The sequence below is a fragment of the Pelophylax lessonae genome, assembly GCF_965119305.1.
Source record: "Pelophylax lessonae genome assembly, chromosome: 13".
NCBI lineage: Eukaryota > Metazoa > Chordata > Amphibia > Anura > Ranidae > Pelophylax > Pelophylax lessonae.
Window position 1 is genome coordinate 172,208,897 of NC_138780.1, and position 18,619 is coordinate 172,227,515.

An 18,619-nucleotide genomic window follows, 5' to 3' on the forward strand; every position below is an offset into this window, starting at 1 on the left:
TCTCCCGTTGACGCAAACAATGGAGCACTATTTCTCCCACTGACACCAATGGTGAGGCACAATTTCTCCCAATCCGACCAACAATGGGACACTATTCCTCCCACTAACACTAACAATGGGGCACAAATCCTCCCAATGACACCAATGATGGAGCACTATTTCTCCCACTTATACCAATGATGGGGCACAATTCCTCCTACTGGCAGCAACAATGGGGCACTATTCTTCCCCCAGTACCAAAGATAGGGCCTTGTTTGCTTCCACTGACGCAAGTACATTTTCTGCTCCCACTTGCCACAGTCTGCTTCCCCCAAAGTCTGAAAGTTTGGTGACCCCCCTGCTTTGGGGGACAAAGATGCCGTGTCAACATTTTTTCGAGTCAACCGTATAAAACAAAAGGAAGACTCTGATTGACCATTCTTGGTGACTTTGGTGGTCTTTTTTAGGCTCTGTACAAGCTCTACAGTGCTGCTGCCACCCACAGACACTTATATCACCACGCCTTCCCTGCTCCACAACACGAAGCGGCTGAAGAACACGACAAGAGCATCTAGCCAGGTTGAGAGTCAACAGCCTGCACCGTACAGGCCTGGAGGACATTGGCAACTCTCACTGACAAAAGCTGCATGAACTTCAGTGTCCACTGACTCGTAAAATTCACAGGTGGTCAAGACCCTATCTTCTGGGAAAGGCCTTGGTCTACTGGTAAGGAGTCTTGGCATGTCTGCCATATTGTTCAGGGCCTGTTTCCTGGGGACTCAAGACGTGGAACCGGCAGGCAACCGCGAACCAGGAAAGTAAACATACAATGGCTTTTGCTAATTTCTATTGAAACCAATGTATGGTCATATACTAACTTCACTGTCAGTCTTGTCATTTATTTTACATCCAGTTTTTCCCTGGAAGAGATGTTACTCACCTTTCCTCACGTAGCTCATGTTGTCTTTAAAAAGAGCACAAAAATGGACAGTGTTCTTCAATGCATCCTGTTTACATCACCTGATGTGCAAAAACACCGGCCAGTGCTATTCACTACTGCAAGCTTTATTGCTGCCTGTACACTCATATTGATTATATTGTATATTTTTGTTGTTAATGCACATCCTGGTAATAAATATTGTTTCACAAAGAACGTCTTACAAAAGGTGGTTAAACAGGATTTTAAAATGTAAATGACGCTATTGGCAAGCAGCCTGGGTGTAGCCTGTGCTGCAGTTGCATATTCCTTCCTTCAGTAAATAAAAAAGGGTAAAAGCTTATGCCCATGGTTGCCAATCAGTTGTTGGTTGAACTCCTGACAAACATATAAATACACATTTAACCACTTTACCACCGGAGGATTTTGCTGTCTTACGTCTGAGCCACTTTTTGCGATTCGGCACTGTGCGACTTTAACGGACAATTGCGCGGTCATGCAACGCCGTATCCAAACGAAATTGACGTCCTTTTTTTCCCACAAATAGAGCTTTCTTTTGGTGGTATTTGATCACCTGTGTGATTTTTACTTTTTGCGCTATAAACAAAAAAAGAGCGACAATTTTGAAAAAATAACAATATTTTTCACATTTTTTTATAAGAAATTCCTACCCAAAAAAATGTAACAATCAAATTTTTTTATCATTTTAGGCCAATTTGTTTTCTGCTACATATTTTTGGTAAAAAAATCGCAATAAGCGTATTTTGATTGGTTTGCGCAAAAGTTATTGCGTTTACTAACTAAGGGAAAGATTTCTGTCATTTTTGGTGTCTTTTTTTTTTTAACAAGGAATGGCGGCGATCTGCGATTTTTTTTTTTTTTTTTTTTTTTGCGGGACTGCGACATTGTGGCGAACAGATCGGACCCTTGACTGACATTTTGACACTTTTGGGGGTACCAGTGACGTTACTGCAGTAATCAGTGCTATAAATATGCACTGTTACTGTAAAAATGACACTGGCAGGGAAGGGGTTAATTTATTGGAGAGGGAGGGGTTAATGTATGCCTGGTGCTTACTAACGTGTGTGGGGGGAGGTGACTGAGTGACACATCACATGTTCAGCTATGCTGAACCCTGCAATCTGACCCTGTCTGTCACTTAGGAGATCCGCCCGCTTTGTTTACACAAGCGGGCGGATCTCCAGACTCGATTCCCAGACGATCGGGGAAGAGCAGCGGCGATCCCCACTGCTCCTCCCCTGGCCCGACTCCCACTGTGACTGAATACAGCGGGAGCGAGCCTCCGGTGGCGCGCACGTGTCGCAGAGAAGGGGGAGTGTCTGGCGACGTAGGTCTACGTCGCCAGACGATAACGAACCACTTTGCCGCAGTAGAGCTCTAGTAAGCAGTGGCAAAGTGGTTAAAATACATACTGTATACCACACGTCAAACACAAGGCCCGCGGGCCAAATCTGGCCCTCCAGGCCTTGTCAAGTGGCCCTCGCACCCTATTTTCCAGTTGGAACATGGTGGAACTCCATTCCACCACCTCCAGCTCTGGCCCTCCGCTCCCTGCTGTCACTTTCAAGCACACCGGCCCCCGGGAGTAACAGATCCCTGGCACACACTTATGGCAGGGACGGATCTCGAGAATCTGAGTGAAAGAGCAACCTCTTTGCAAGGCGAGACAGAGCCGCCTACACAGGTAGGTACTAGAGCCGGGCCTGGTAGGAGAGAGAAATGCGAGAAAGCTTTGGGGGGTTGGATTGCATGTTGTGCATAACGCACTCCTAAACCCTGCACTCTGTACATAATTCACTCCTGAACTCTGTACTCTGTATGTAGCGCACCCCAGATCCAACTGGCCCTTTGAGGGCAATCATACTGCTTGATGAAATTGAGTTTGACACCACTGCTGTATACAGTGCCTTGAAAAAGTATTCATACCCCTTGAAATTTTCCACATTTTGTCATGTTACAACCAAAAATGTAAATGTACTTTATTGGGATTTTATGTGATATACCAACACAAAGTTGCACATAATTGTGAAGTGGAAGGAAAATGATAAATGGTTTTACAGTTATAGACTGTATTGGGGATTTGGGGCTGTCCTCTGACCAGGCTGCTGATGGGTCAATGAAAAAGCAACTGCAGAGAGATGAGATCATCAATCTGCTCACTTTGTTCTCTCCTCCAATCAGCATATTTCAAAATAGAGATAAAGATCCCTTCCTTAGCAAGACAGACTTGAAGTTATTGTAAACCTCAGACATGAAATATGAACAAAGCATATCTCTCTATAGTGTGTAACTCTCTCAATCCAGAGCATTAAGTGTCATTTCTGTCTGCTGTTTTGTTCCTCTGCTATCTGCATAAGTCACTTCTGACAGGTTTTTCTGACACCAAGAAGAAAAAAAGGTGACAGGGGAGGGAGCTCCAGCACACAGCCTGTGATTGACAGCCTCAACTATTTTAGGGTGCCAAACAAAGATAGTGTACTACATCATATTTTTAAAAATGTATAACAAATGGTATTGAATACATTAAAATATTATAGTCTTATTTTAAAAAAAAATTTCAGAGTGAAGGCCTTATGGGATTCAAGTATATTGTACAGCGATAGTTGCTCAACATGTTTCACCAGGAAATGGCTTCTTCAGGAGTCTTTCTACTTTAATGTACAAGATGTTCGCTGTAGGCAAAAAATTTACATTTAGAGACAGTATATGATTGGGCCGGAAAGGCCTTAATATACAATTCATACATAAACAAATTATATTACATCAAAATTACAATGAATTATTTGAGAAACTGCTCTTACCCCGGAGCCGCCACCAGGTAAGTGTGCATCTGCCAAAGGGCCAGAGGGTAACCACTAAAAGGATATCATAGGAGGACCATATCACAAACATGACTATCTAGAAGAATATGTATAGTATATGTCCAACATATGTGAGCAGGGCCAATAGGATCTTGAATCCTCCTGTTAAAGATTTAAAAAAAAAAAAGGCACAAATTAATTAAAAATTAGAATAAATCATTTCAATTATTTTTTGATTATTTTGTGCCTTTTATTTGAAAATCCTTAACAGGAGGATTTAATATCCCTTTGGCCCTGCTCAAATATCATGTTGGACACATATACATATTCTTCTAGATTGCCATGTTGGCCATATGGTCCTCCTATGATACATGGCCATATGGTCCTCCTATGAGGATCATATGGCCTATACATAGTCTTCTAGATTGTCATGTTGGCCATATGGTCCTCCTATGACACACTGATATCCTTTTGGTGGTGACCCTCTGGCCCTTTTGCAGATGCACACTTACCTGGTAGCTGCTCCGGGGTAAGAGCAGCTTCTCTAATGATTCATTGTAATTTTGATGTAATATAATTTTTTTATGTATGAATTGTAATTATCGGGACCTTTCCGGCCCCATCATATACTGTCTCTAAATGTACATTTTTTTACCTACAGTGAACATTTTCTACAGTAAAGTAGAAAGTCTCCTGAAGAAGCCATTTCCTGGCGAAATATGTCGAGCAACTATCGCTGTACAGTGTACGCATAAGATCTTCAGATCTATACAGAATCGCATAAGATCTTCACTCTGAAAATTTTTATTTTTTAATTTAGACGAATATCATTTTAATGTATTTAATAAAATTTGTTATGCATTTTTAAAAATATGATGTAGTACAATATCTTCTACATGTATTCTTCTGTTCTGCAAAGTGTAACTTCAGCTCCTCGCCCCCTGCAAGCTCAGACGAGCAATATTATTCTAGACTTTGAATGGATGTAGTGAACAGAAGATTACAGATAAACAGGTACACCTTATGTAACAGGATTGGTTACATCTCTGTGTTTCAGCTGAGGTCAGTCACATCACTGGGTATATGTAAGGGTTTACAACCATTATAAGGACAAGGAAACCAAAATGGTCACCTTAGTCCCTGAAATAAGAACTTTGTGCACACCGGTATCCCTATATAAAGTACGGAGTGTTCCGGAACTTGGAATTGTGCCTTAGCTAGCACTGTAGGGAAGCGTTCTCTCATCCCCAATAGTGCCTGCATAGTCTCAGCTGTGATGAAGAGGAGCAGTGTGGGACATGGATCATATACAAATGTAAGTGACCACTGAATACCAAACCAATCCAACTGACACCATATATAGGGGCACTATTCTTTTCAATGGTACCAGCGATTGGGAGGGGGGGCACCATTACTCTGACTGGCAGCATTGGTATGTACGGCCATACTGGTCACCCAACATTCTGCTTTGACCTAGACGCGTGTCCCCATCCCACACAAACAAAAGAGAGCATTATCAGCACCGTATGGGAATTTTACATTTCAAATTTAAGAACACATCCTGCATTGCAAATACCAAAAAATATGTCTGCTGATGAATGACAGGGAATTTTGTATGAGCTGTGGCAGATATCTACCTTGTTTTCAAAATAAACAAATGTGTATTTCTTTGGTAATCCTAATAGAAGGTCATTATGTTGTATTGTAAACTAAAACTGACATTATTATCATAAAGACACTCATAGGGAGGTCTGATTGTGGTCATGGCACATAAGGACCTTCTCTTGTGAAAGACATGGTTTTCTGATGAAGCTGAGGATGGCACTTTAGTATAAGGTGGAACTCCAGCCAAAACATTTTTGCTTTGGATAAAACAGGAAAGGGTTGGATAAGAGGTCATTGGCACGTAATGTAGAGAACAAGTTAAAAAAAAGTAATGCAGAGGTCAATAGTATGCAGGGTTCAGAAGTATGTAATATAGAGTGCAGGGGTCAATAGTGTGCAGGGTTCAGGAGTATGAAATGTAGAGTGCAGGGGTCAATAGTGTGCAGGGTTCAGGAGTATGTAATGTAGAGTGCCGGGGTCAATAGTGTGCAGAGTTCAGGAGTATGTAATGTAGAGTGCAGGGATCAATAGTGTGCAGGGTTCAGGAGTATGAAATGTAGAGTGCAGGGGTCAATAGTGTGCAGGGTTCAGGAGTATGTAATGTAGAGTGCAGGGGTCAATAGTGTGCAGAGTTCAGGAGTATGTAATGTAGAGTGCAGGGATCAATAGTGTGCAGGGTTCAGGAGTATGAAATGTAGAGTGCAGGGATCAATAGTGTGCAGGGTTCAGGAGTATGAAATGTAGAGTGCAGGGGTCAATAGTGTGCAGGGTTCAGGAGTATGTAATGTAGAGTGCAGGGGGTCAGGAGTATGTAATGCAAAGTGCAGGGGTCAATAGTGTGCAGGGTTCAGGAGTATGTAATGTAGAGCGCAGGGGTCAATAGTATTCAGGATTCAAGAGTATGTAATGTAGAGTGCAGGGGTCAATAGTGTGCAGAGTACAGGAGTATATAATGCAAAGTGCAGGGGGTCAGGAGTATGTAATGCAAAGTGCAGGGGGTCAGGAGTATATAATGCAAAGTGCAGGGGGTCAGGAGTATGTAATGAAAAGGGCAGGGGTCAGGAGTAGATAATATAGAGGTCAAAGGTCAATAGTATGTAGGGTTCATGAGTATGTAATGTAGAGCGCAGGGGGTTAATAGTATGCAGGGTTCAGGAGTATGTAATGTAGAGCGAATGGGGGTAAATAGTATACAGGATTCAGGAGCATGTAATGTAGAGTGCAGTGGTAAGGAGTATGTAAATGTAGAGTGCAGGAGTCAATATTGTGCAGGGGTCAGGAGTATGTAATGCAGAGGTCTATTGAATGCAAGAGTATGTAATATAAAGGGTGTCCCAATAATTTTGGCAATATAGTGTATATTGCACATTCACATCAGTCCCTGCCCCCAAGCTTACAATATAAAGTCCCTAACTCACATTAGTACATACACATACTAGGGCCAATTTACCTACCAGCGTGTCTTTGGAGCGTAGAAGAAAACCCACGCAGGCACAGGGAGAACATGCTAACTCCAGACAGGTAATGCCATGGTTGGGATTCAAACTGACGACCCTAGTGCTGATAGGTAGAACTGCTAGCCACTGTGCTGTAGGGGTTTACTTAAACTTGAAAATCACTTTAAGGGTTCACCTGGTGTAAAAAGGTTTTGGAAGGCTGAACAATGGCTATAAAAAAAACTTTGGCTGGATTGGGCTTTACCTCTGCACTGCCAAATATTTGCAAGTACTGTGACCTGTCTGTGTGCCACCAATCTCTATCCAAATAGGAGTCAGGTCACCCTTCATGCACCAGAATCTGGCCAATAAATAGAACTTTACACACCTCTGAGAGATTGGCAGTGTTCCTTTCACTATTACTGTAAATACTAATTCCACAGTGAAGTATAAATGACATGCCGTAGTGGGTGTATTAAGTCTCTCAAATCCCACTTGCAACATTTGCCTGCAGTAATCTGTCTCCACCCCATCCCACAAGGCATTTCTCACAGCTGGACTGCTCTTTTTGCTTTCTGCATTGTGTAAAATTGATCATTTGACTTTCTAACCACAGTTGGGGAAAGCTGGAGATATGGATTGATTAGGAGATAAATATTTTCCTATGAGCGGAGCTTCACTTTTAAAGCAAACTTTACCCATAAAAAACTTGATAAAAAATAATGTTCTTTAGCAAGGAACATGCATTCCACATTAATATTTATGCTACCAAAATGAGTGAGTGCTGTAAACTGTCTCCAGCATTGTTCCCATTTCTTCTTGCTGGAGGCTGCCATTTTGCTGAAGCCCAGAGCCCCTGAACAGCAGTAAATCATAAAGCAGAACTAAACCTATCAATTTAACAGCTTCAAAAGACAGTTACATTCCAGGAATGCTGGAAAACAACTGGTTGTGTCCTCTATCAAACTGTCAAACCACCAGATGGCTGGCGTCATAACTGAGAACGAGCAGCACCATGGCAATTTCGGATCAAACAGAAGCAGCTTCCTTGGCTGTAAAGGATAGGAGGGTTTAATTCTGTTTTACTGCTGTCAGCAGATCGGCCTCTACACACTCAGCAGTGCCTAAAAATGGAGAGCAACTGAGCATGTGCAGAGCAGCATCAGACAGTGTATTACTGGATTTTATATACACTTATTTTTAATGTTTTCTATAGCTATACCTGCAAAAGTGGCCAGCCTGGAATTATCTAGCAGAACTTCATTTTCTGGCTAAAAAGTTCCACTTAAATTTTCTGTTAAAAAAGTTCCACTTAAACTGAATTCAGCAAAAGCTGTATAAAGAAATCTATTTTTTTTTTTTTTTGCTAAAAACACACAAAAGAGGTGACACGTTAATATAAGATTCACATTTATAATTTTACTAATAAAATAAATGCATGAAATAATTTGAATTGTGTATTTTAGTGAGCTTTAATAGTCACATTTTATCACAAGTTTATCATCAATAACAAATAGGCGTAGATAAAAAAATAACACAAAACTTTCTATTTTGTCGCCATCCAACATTTTTTATATTAAAAAAACAAACAAAAGGGCTGCATAGTAATTATTGCATTAGAGTACACACTACGTCTCAGTCACATGATGATATAATAAATATGACATTGCTAACGTATGGGGGGGGGGGGGGGAGGGGAGAAGAATTCCTTCGGTCCAGGTTTTTGGTTATATCATCACATGGATTGCACACACTGACATTGGCTCAGAATTGTGGGAGAGCCATTATATGATGTATTCACTGAATCCCCAATAAACATCTCCACACCAGTCCAATGCTTCATTTTAATTTCCAGTTCCATCAGTGAAGAATTTTAGTCCATGGGCATCAGGAAGAAAAAAGGGGTACACGGCCGTTCCAACCAGGCATCCCTTCATGTGGCAGTGCTCAGGCATTACTCAGATATGATGGAGGTCTAGCAGATGTTTTGGTCAGGCGTCTCACATGTATATTTAGCCATTTTCTCAGGTACCTCTCATATATGACAGTGGTTGTGTTAGCCATTTGTTCAGGCATCTCTCAGATATGAAAGAGGCCTGGTAGCCAATTGTCCAGGCATCTCCCATATAGGACATAGGCCTGATAGTCATTTATCCAGGCATCTCTCAGATATGAAAGAGGCTTGGTAGCCATTTGGTAAGGCATCTCTAATATAGGACATGGGCCTGGAAGCCATTTATCCAGGCATCTTTCAGATATGAAAGAAGCCTGGTAGCCATTTGTTCAGGCTTCTCATATAGGACATAGGACTGGTAGTCATTTGTCCAAGCATGTCTCAGATATGAAAGAGGCCTGGTAGCCAATTGTCCAGGCATCTCTCATATAGGACATAGGCTTGGTAGTCATTTATCCAGGCATCTCTCAGATCTGAAGGAGGCCTGCCAGCCATCTCCCATATAGGACATAGGCCTGATAGTCATTTATCCAGGCATCTCTCAGATATGAAGGAGGCTTGGTAGCCATTTGGTAAGGCATCTCTAATATAGGACATGGGCCTGGAAGCCATTTATCCAGGCATCTCTCAGATATGAAAGAAGCCTGGTAGCCATTTGTTCAGGCATCTCATATAGGACATAGGCCTAGCAGCCATTTGTCCAAGCATCTCTCAGATATGAAAGAGGTCTGGTAGCCAATTGTCCAGGCATCTCTCATATAAAACATAGGGCTGGTAGTCATCTGTTTAGGCATCTCTCAGATATGAAAGAAGCCTGGTAGCCATTTGTTCAGGCATCTCATATAGGACATAGGCCTAGCAGCCATTTGTCAAAGTATCTGTCAGATATGAAAGAGGCCTGGTAGCCAATTGTCCAGGCATCTCTCATATAGGACATAGGCTTGGTAGTCATTTATCCAGGCATCTCTCAGATCTGAAGGAGGCCTGCCAGCCATTTGTCCAGGCATCTCCCATATAGGACATAGGCCTGATAGTCATTTGTCCAGGCATCTCTCAGATATGAAGGAGGCCTGGTAGCCAATTGGTCCAGACGCCTCATATATTGGACTAGAGATCTAGTATTTATTTATCAAGGCATTCCTCTGATTTAAGAGAGGTCTAGGAGCCATTTTGTCCAGATATTTCATAAATGTGACTAGAGGTCTAGTAGCCATTTGTCAAGGTATTTCTCAGAGGTCCTTTAGCCCTTCGTCCAGGCATCTCTGAGACTGGACAAAATTGTTCCCAAACCTCTGTCCTGATATCTCACATATGGGACCAGAGGCCCAGCAGCCATTTATCAAGGACTTTGGAGTAGAAGGTACCTGTTCTTGCAGGTATGGAGTCACCAATTCAGATGCAGCGCAGCCCTCACAGCTTTTAGTACCTAAGTGAGTGGGAGACCTGTGGCAAGGGAAGCTGCATTGGATAGGGCAGCTGCAGTTTTATGCCTTGCTTAGGGATGGGCAGCCTCACTAAGCTGTGCAAACCAGGCAGAGAGGGGCAGTCCAGATGGGCTTTGCTGCACCTAAAGAATGAGGGAAGCAGCGGTACCAGGGACAGCAAGAAGCAGAACAAGCCCAGCAAAGTCAGTCAGATCAGCATTAAGTGCACAAGCAGCAGCTTCCAGGGCAGAAGAGATAGGGCAAACTCCACTTTGCAGAGAAAGAGGCAGCGGAGGAGGCCAAAACTCAGTAGGAACTTAGATTAGGTGCTAAAGGAACAGAAGGAGGAAGCAAGGGTTGTGCAAAGTTCGCTGTAGTGGGGAAACAGGGAGTGCAGAATGCTGAGATTTTGGGGTTGCAGAGTGTTGGGGTAGTAGGGATACAAGGCGCACAAAGTGCTGAGGCTTATTTTATGCTCACACTACAAGCCATACACCATGATGCAACACCCACCTTTTTGGTCACGTCTCCAGACATTCAGCAGTGTTCGCTACGTTGCTTCCTAAAACTTTCAAGGCATCACTCCTAACTATGCATGCATATCTTGGTGCCTCTTACTTGAAATCTTTTTTTTGTCCTCAGCCCTTAAATTTCTGACTCATTCCAAAAGTCTGTAACCAATTTTTTGAGGGCTAAAAGTGGGCATGGTCAGTAGGGTGTCCCTGGGCTCACGTTATGTGTGACGAACATCTGGTAGCCATTTTATCTAGGCATCTCTCATATAACAGATTTCGGTCTTCTTTCAGATGTGACAGGTCTCAGGTCTGGCAGGCACTTCAGGATAAAAAACAGACCAGAATGCCAAGATTTTTTTACCAAATTTCTGCAAGATGAAAAAAAAAAATGGGGCTGAGGGTTTTGCCAGAAATAAAAGTTAAACTGGTCATGTGTTCACTCCCTAGGAATTACCATCCAGTTTTCGAGTCAGGCAATGGCAGTCTTCATCAAAAAGTTCTTTAACTTGAAGGCCGACCACACAAGTCCCAATTCTGCGCTGAACTGAAGGTCCAACGTCCCAATCAGGGGAATGACAATGGATGATGCCAAGGCACTGATCATTTGAACAATCACAGGGTCAAATCAGTAAAATGCATATTTTTTTTTTTTTAAAAGTACTGTACTGAGAAATACATGAGCTGCCATTTCTTCTAAAAAATGCTACTTGCTTGGCTGTCTTTGGCTTCAATACCACCCCAGAAGAAGTATGTGCTTTAGAAAATCAGAAATTCCGATCTGCATATTTAGCCCAGGTCAGTGCTTCGAAGCATAGAAACAGGATCAGAATGGCAGCCTAGCAAGTAGCATTTTTAGGAAAGGTCAGCAATGGTATCTCTGTATGGGTTTCCCTTAAAATACACCAAAGCTAATTTTTTTTAATATACAGTTAGGGAGGGGTAAAAACTGAAATTTTAATTATATTTTGCATTCCCTGGTTCTTCCTCATTAACATGCGAATATTTATTTTAATAAAACCCGTTTTAATTTCATACCCTGTTTTAGAATCAGTGATCTCCTTACTTGCTCTCTGCTCTTCTCAATGCAGGCAGATCATGGATGGTGTGTGTGTGTGTGGGGGGGGGGGGGGGGGGTCTAGTAGGGTGCTGTACAATTACATAGCTTCCCAAAAACATCACAGCACACTGCCTAAGTACTCCTATCAGGAGCCCTCACCCTGATTGCAAACAGTGGGCTAGCTCATGAGTGGAGTTATAAAAAAAGACATCATCAAAATGCCTGGATAGGTGGCATTTCTTGGCAAGCTGTATTTGCATGAAGCACACCCTAGGTAGTCTCCCACATTTGCTGCTGACCCTCCATGAAAGAAGTAAAATCCAAAAGGGCAAGGCAGGGAAAGTCAGACTGGGGAGGAAAGACTAGATGATGCTGGACGTCCACCAGACAGGAAATGAGGCGGGCTCTATCAAACTTACTTTTGCATCGTGAAAAGCTCAATATGCAGTTAGATTAGAGCAGTGGTCTCCAAACTATGGCCCGAGGGCTGGATGTGGCCCTTTGCTTGATCTCATCTAGTCCGTGGGGCATTATTCCAACTACTAACGCAGACAATTGGCTCTGACACCAACCATGGAGCATTATTCCTACAACTAAAACCACCAATAGGTGCATAATTCCTTTTACTGACACCAACAATGTGGCAGTATTCCTCCCACTGACACCAATGATGTAACACTATTCCTCCCGCTGATACCAATAATGGGGCACTACTCCTCCCGCTGATACCAATGATGGGCCACTATTCCTCCCACTGACACCAATGATTGGGCACCATTCCTCCCAATAACACCTATGATGAGGCACTATTCCTCCCAATAACACCTATGATGAGGCACTATTCCTCCCAATAACACCTATGATGAGGCACTATTCCTCCCAATAACACCTATGATGGGGCACTATTACTCCCCCTGATACCAATAACGGGGCACTATTCCTCCCACTGACACCAATGATTGGGCACCATTCCTCCCACTGACACCAGTGATGGGGCACTATTCCTCCCAATAACACCAACGATGGGGCACTATTCCTCCCACTGATACCTATAATGGGGCACTATTCCTCCCACTAACACCAACAATGGGGCACTATTCCTCCCTGTAACACCAACAATGGGGCACTATTCCTCCCAGTAAAACCAACAATTGGGCACTATTCCTCCCAGTAAAACCAACAATGGGCGCTATGCCTCCCAGTAAATATGTGGCATTGTTTATTCCCACTGACGTCAGGACTTTTTTTTTTTTTTTATTCCCACAGCCACAGTCCAGCCCCCTTGTTTAATAAAGTTTTCAGACCCCTTGGTTAGAGTAAGCCATTTCAGTACATGAGAGAAGCCTGTATAACTGTGCAAGACTGAAGGTGAAGATGTAGTTTAGTTTTAAAGCTACTCAGGTTGTTTTTTTGTGCTGTCTATGTTCTGTTGGGCAAATTTCCCCTCACTTCCTGTACTAGAGACAAGTGAGAGAAAAATCCTTTTAGAATTAGGTAAAATCCCCTCTTAACCTTCCCATAGCAAGTGTCCCCACTGGCTGATTTCCCCTCCATTTCTTTTCTGGTGACAATTGTAACGTTTTAGATTTCTTATCACTTTCGGTCACGATGACAGTAGTGGTTAAAGCAGTAGTAACGTCCGATATTTTTAACTTGTACCTACAGGTAAGCTTAGAATAAGGCTTATTTGTAGATATAGTTAACCACTTCAGCCCCGGAAGGTTTTACCCCCTTAATGACCAGGCAATTTTTAGCAATTCGGCACTGCGTTGATTTAACAATTGCACGGTCGTGCGACGCTGTACCCAAATACAAGTGGATGTCATTTTTCCCCACAAATAGAGCTTTTCATTTGGGGGAATTTGATTACCTCTGCAGATTTTAGATTTTGCGCTATAAACAAAAAAAGGGCGAGAATTTTGGAAAAAAAAAAAACTATATGTTTTTACTTTCGGCTATAAAACATCCCCAATAAATTTTTTTTTTTTAAAAATCTAACTTTTTTTTTTATCAGTTTAGGCCAATTTGTATTCGGCTACATATTTTTGGTTAAAAAAAAAAACCCAAAAAGTGTATATAAATTGGTTTGCGCAAAAGTTATAGCGTTTACAAACCATAGGATAGTTTTTTGGACTTTTTATTTTCTTTATTAGTAATAACGGCGATCAGCAGTTTTTATCGGGACTGCGACATTGCGGCGGACAAATCTGACATTATCCACTTGCCGACCGCCGCAAGTACATATACTGCGGCGGTCAGCCCCTCCTGGGCAAAGTGACGTATCGGTACGTCACTCGCCCGCGAGCCAATAGGGGGCGAGCGCGCGCTGCCGGAGGCGCGCTCCCACCCCCGCTCAATCACTGCCATCACTGCGTGAGTGACCGGCGGCTTCGATGTCCGTCAGCCGCTCACGATCGTCTGTCATTCTCCCTGGTGTAACTGCAGAGATCATACGATCCTGCTATGTAGGATCGTATGTCTCTGTGCTTACATCACAAGCCACGCCCCTTGACAGTTAGAATCACGCCCCTAGGGACACACTTAACCACTTAAGCCCCGGAAGATTTTACCCCCTTCCTGACCAGGGGGTATTTCGCGATTCGGCACTGCGTGACTTTAACGGACAATTGCGCGGTCGTGCGACGCTGTACCTAAACGAATTTGACGTCCTTTTTTTCCCACAAACAGAGCTTTCTTTTGGTGGTATTTGATCACCTGTGCGATTTTTTGATCACGCGCTATAAACAAAAAAAGAGCGTCAATTTTGCAAAAATAACAATATTTTTCACATTTTTTTATATGAAATTCCCCCCAAAAAAAAAGTAAAAATCAAAATTTTTTAAAATGTTCGGCCAATTTGTTTTATGCTACATATGTTTGGTAAAAAAAATCGCAAAAAGTGTATTTTGATTGGTTTGCGCAAAAGTTATCGCGTTTACTAACAAAGGGAAAGATTTTTGTCATTTTTGTTGTTTTTTTTTTTAACGCGTAATGGCGGCGATCTGCGATTTTTTTTGCGGTACTGCGACATTGGGGCGGACAGATCGGACCCTTGACTGACATTTGTGACACTTTTGGGGTTACCAGTGACATTTCTACAGTAATCAGTGCTATACATATGCACTGTTACTGTAAAAATACACTGGTTGTGAAGGGGTTAACTTTATTTGGGAGGGAGGGGCTGTGTGTATCCCTAGGGGCGTGCTTTCTACTGTGATTGGCTGTGGCTTCAGCTGTAAGGACACTGATAAATGGATCTACATACTAGATCCGTTTGATCAGTGTCTTTACAGCGAGGAGAATGACAGGCAGCTTGTTTACACAAGCTGCCTGACATTCTCCCTCTCCCCCGCCGATCGCCGAGTGACCGGCGGACATCGGGTCCGCTGGTCACACGCGCGGGGGGGTCCGTGACCACGCAGGAGCGGGAGCGCGCCTCCGGGGGCGCGCGCTCGCTCCCTAGACCCTCACAAGCTAGTGACGTAGCCCTACGTCACTTTGCCTGTGAGGGGCTGACTGCCGACGTAGATCGGCGTTAGGCAGTCGGCAAGTGGTTAACCCCTGGATCTCTAATAAAGTTAACCCCTTCCCTGCCAGTGTCATTTTACAGTAACAGTGCATATGTATAGCACTGATTACTGTAGTAATGTCACTGGTACTCCCAAAAGTGTCAAAAATGTCAGTCAAGGGTCCGATCTGTCTGCCGCAATGTCGCAGTCCTGCAAAAAAAAAAAAAAACGCAGATTGCCGCCATTACTAGTTAAAAAAAAAAACAATAAAAATGACATAAATCTTTCCCGTAGTTAGTAAACGCAATAACTTTTGCGCAAACCAATCAAAATACGCTTATTGCCATTTTTTTCACCAAAAATATGTAGCTCCTGCTGTGTCTAATGACAGCGGGAGCGCGCGCGCCGCCGAGACCGCGTGCACATAATCACGTACAACTATGTGATTATGCGCAGCCGAGCCACCCTGCCGCAGTAAATCTGCGTGGGGCGGTCGGCAAATGGTTAATATCTCCTAAACGTGCACCATTTCGGAGATATTCACATTTTGAGCAGCTGGGGATGTCACTGACGCATGCCGCAATCGCGACCCCCTGTGCGCATGCTTGAGAGTGACATCACTACTGCCCCGCCATTCAAACAGCTGGAGCAAGCAAACCTGGAAAGAAAGACTGGAGAAAGATGGAAGCCCTGGCAGGGGAGACATAGGTAAGTCTGTTGTAATGTGGTGCAAACTTTACTACCGCTTTAAGACAAATAGGTTGAACCGTCCCCCAGCAGGGGCAAAGGAATAAAAACCTGGCAAAGGTACTAACCCTTCCCTGAAGTTTTAGATACACTTCAAGTTAACATTTTCAGCTATTCCAGGCACTTAAAATTAGAACATGGGGGGTAACTATGCAAATATAGAGTTTGAGTCCACTTGGAGGACCTTGATGGCTTCAGTCTCAGGAACATTAGCTGGTTTGATAACATTGCTGCCTGGGTGGGTACAAGTTGAAGCAGGATGAAATACCCAAGGCTTTCATGGCTCAGGTTTGTCCATCCTTAGGAGCCCCAGGTGTGCTTATTGCAGGTTATTCAGCAGCACTGGACTGACACGTGGGCCTCCTCTGGCATTCACTCCACACGAAGCTGCGCCCTTCCCTTTATGTAGTGTTTAGAAGCACATTTGATACCGGAATGGGCCATTAAGGCACAACAGCCTCCCCCCTCTGTGACAAAAGGGGTGACTTTCCAGTCCTGAGGAAAGGAGAGAGGTAAGGGGTCAGGTCATTCAGAAGTTCTTGGAGGAGTGTTGAGCGTACCACTGCTGTCTCTGTTTCCGCGTCTCCACCTCCGTGATCAGCGCCTGTCTATAGGCTTCATACAGTTTAACTATTCTCTCCAGTTCCTTCATAAAAAGCAGCTTGAGCATTCCCTGGTATGTGTCCAGATCTGCCAGCTGGAAGAGTTCCCACTTCAAGATGTGGTCATATCTGCGAGAGGAAAGAAAAAAAAAATTTTTTTTTTTTTTTTAGAAGCATTGCATAATGCACGGGAAGCTCATACAACTAAAGCTGAAGAAATATAATCAGAGCAAAGAACAATGGTCAGCATAAGGAGGATAAAAACGGATGGCTAAATACATTAAAAAAACAAACAAAAAAATAACGAAAATCAAAGAGCAAATCTGTCACACGGAATGAGCGATCTCCATCTACAGTAGAACAGACAGACAATAAAATGATATGTTCTATATTCCTGCTGTCATTGCCTATTGGCGATAGAAAAATTATTATTTTTTGAATCCTCTTTTTAACCAGTTCCCACCCAGGACAATTCCGACACTTCTCTCCTACGTGTAAACATTTGTATTTTTTTTTGCTAGAAAATAACTCAGAACCCCCAGACATTATATGTAATTTTTTTTTGCAAAGACCCTAGAGAATAAAAAAAAAAAAAAAAAAAAGGCAGTAGTTGCATTTTTTTGTGTCACATGGTATTTGCGCAGCGATTTTTCAAACACAATTTTTATTTATTTTTTTTTTTTTAAGAAAATACACTTTAATGAATTTGAATGCAAAAAACCACAATATATAAACCATTTTTTTGGTAAAATATAAAAAGATGATGTTATAGATACCCAATGAAGTAAATAGATACCCAACATGTCACGCTTTAAACCTGCAGAGGCTAGTGGAATGGTGCCAAACTACAGTACTTCGAAATCTCCATGGGCGATGCTTTAAAAAATGTGACAGAATACCAGTATAGAACTACAGAGGCACTAGAATGATTGCCCTCGCTATAACCTTTGCGGCAATACCGCACATATGTGGTGTGAACATTGTTTACATATAAGTTCGCTTCTGTGTATGATCACGAGGGCACTTAGAGCCGGTTCACACTGGGGCGACCTGGTCGCCTGCCATAGATTAGCACAGGACCCGTTCTAATAGGAGTGACACAAGTCGCTCCGACTTAGAAAAAGGGTCCTGAGCTTCTTTGGGGCGACCTGGAGTGACCTGCATTGACTTCCGAGGTCGCGGCGCGAGCTGCGCACTGCGACTTCACAGGTCGCCCCGGCAAGTCGGGTCGCTGCTATGTGAACCGGCTCTGAAAAAAAAAAAAAAAAAATTTATTTTAAACTTTATTTTTTTTTTAAATCACTTTTATTCCTATTACAAGGGATGTAAACATCCCTTGTGATAGAAATAAGGCATGACAGGTCTTTATGGAGACATCTGGGGTCTATAAGACCCCAGAAATCTCCTCTACCCTGGAAAGCATGAGATTTAAAAAAAATAAAATAAATAAAACACAATCTCTGCTTTCCAGGGAAAAAAATGGCAGCTTTTACATCTGCCAGACCCGGAAGTGATGTCATGACATAGCGGCTTACAGCTAAGGGATCAAAAAGATGGCCAGGGGACAATCCGGTCCACGGCCAGCTCTGTGGTAACCTGCTGTCAGATCGGATCCTGAACTCTCTAATCACACGGGAGAGTCCGGGGGGGGGGGGGGAGAGGAGGAGGGAAGACATCCCCACCCGCGCCCTGTAAAAGCAATCCAGTGGCTAATTAGCCACTAGGATGACTTTTTTCTTCATTGTAACAAATTTCCGGCTGAAAACAAAGATACATGGATAATGCCTGTAGCTGCAGACATTATCCTGATATCTCCACTTCAAGTTCAGGACATCATACGGGCAGAAAGTGCTTAAAAGGAATCTGTCACAAAGTAAAAGCAACAGGGAGAAGACTCTGGTTGAAGCAGGCATCCTCTAATTAAACAATAGTTTAATATGGGTATAGATGGCTTGAAATTCAGCCAATTCAGCAGGAACCAGATGAATTTTGATCTGTTCAACAAAAGATGATCGTTAGTCAACTTCTGTCG

At 42.9% G+C, this 18,619-nt stretch overlaps 2 protein-coding genes across 3 annotated transcripts in view; one reads left to right on the forward strand and one right to left on the reverse strand.

The window, feature by feature from the left end:
• Positions 1–1,126, forward strand: part of ATL1 (atlastin GTPase 1) — a 130,762-nt gene extending 129,636 nt beyond the window's left edge. The window contains exon 14 of the mRNA XM_082242672.1: positions 447–1,126. Within this exon, the coding sequence (XP_082098798.1) occupies positions 447–554 (108 nt within the window). The 3' untranslated portion in view covers positions 555–1,126. The remainder of the gene's footprint in view (positions 1–446) is intronic.
• A 14,826-nt stretch (positions 1,127–15,952) lies between these two features.
• SAV1 (salvador family WW domain containing protein 1) overlaps positions 15,953–18,619 on the reverse strand; it is a 58,692-nt gene continuing 56,025 nt past the window's right edge. For both annotated transcript variants that reach the window (XM_082242685.1, XM_082242684.1), the window contains one exon: positions 15,953–16,716. In XM_082242685.1, the coding sequence (XP_082098811.1) occupies positions 16,515–16,716 (202 nt within the window). In that variant the 3' untranslated portion in view covers positions 15,953–16,514. The remainder of the gene's footprint in view (positions 16,717–18,619) is intronic.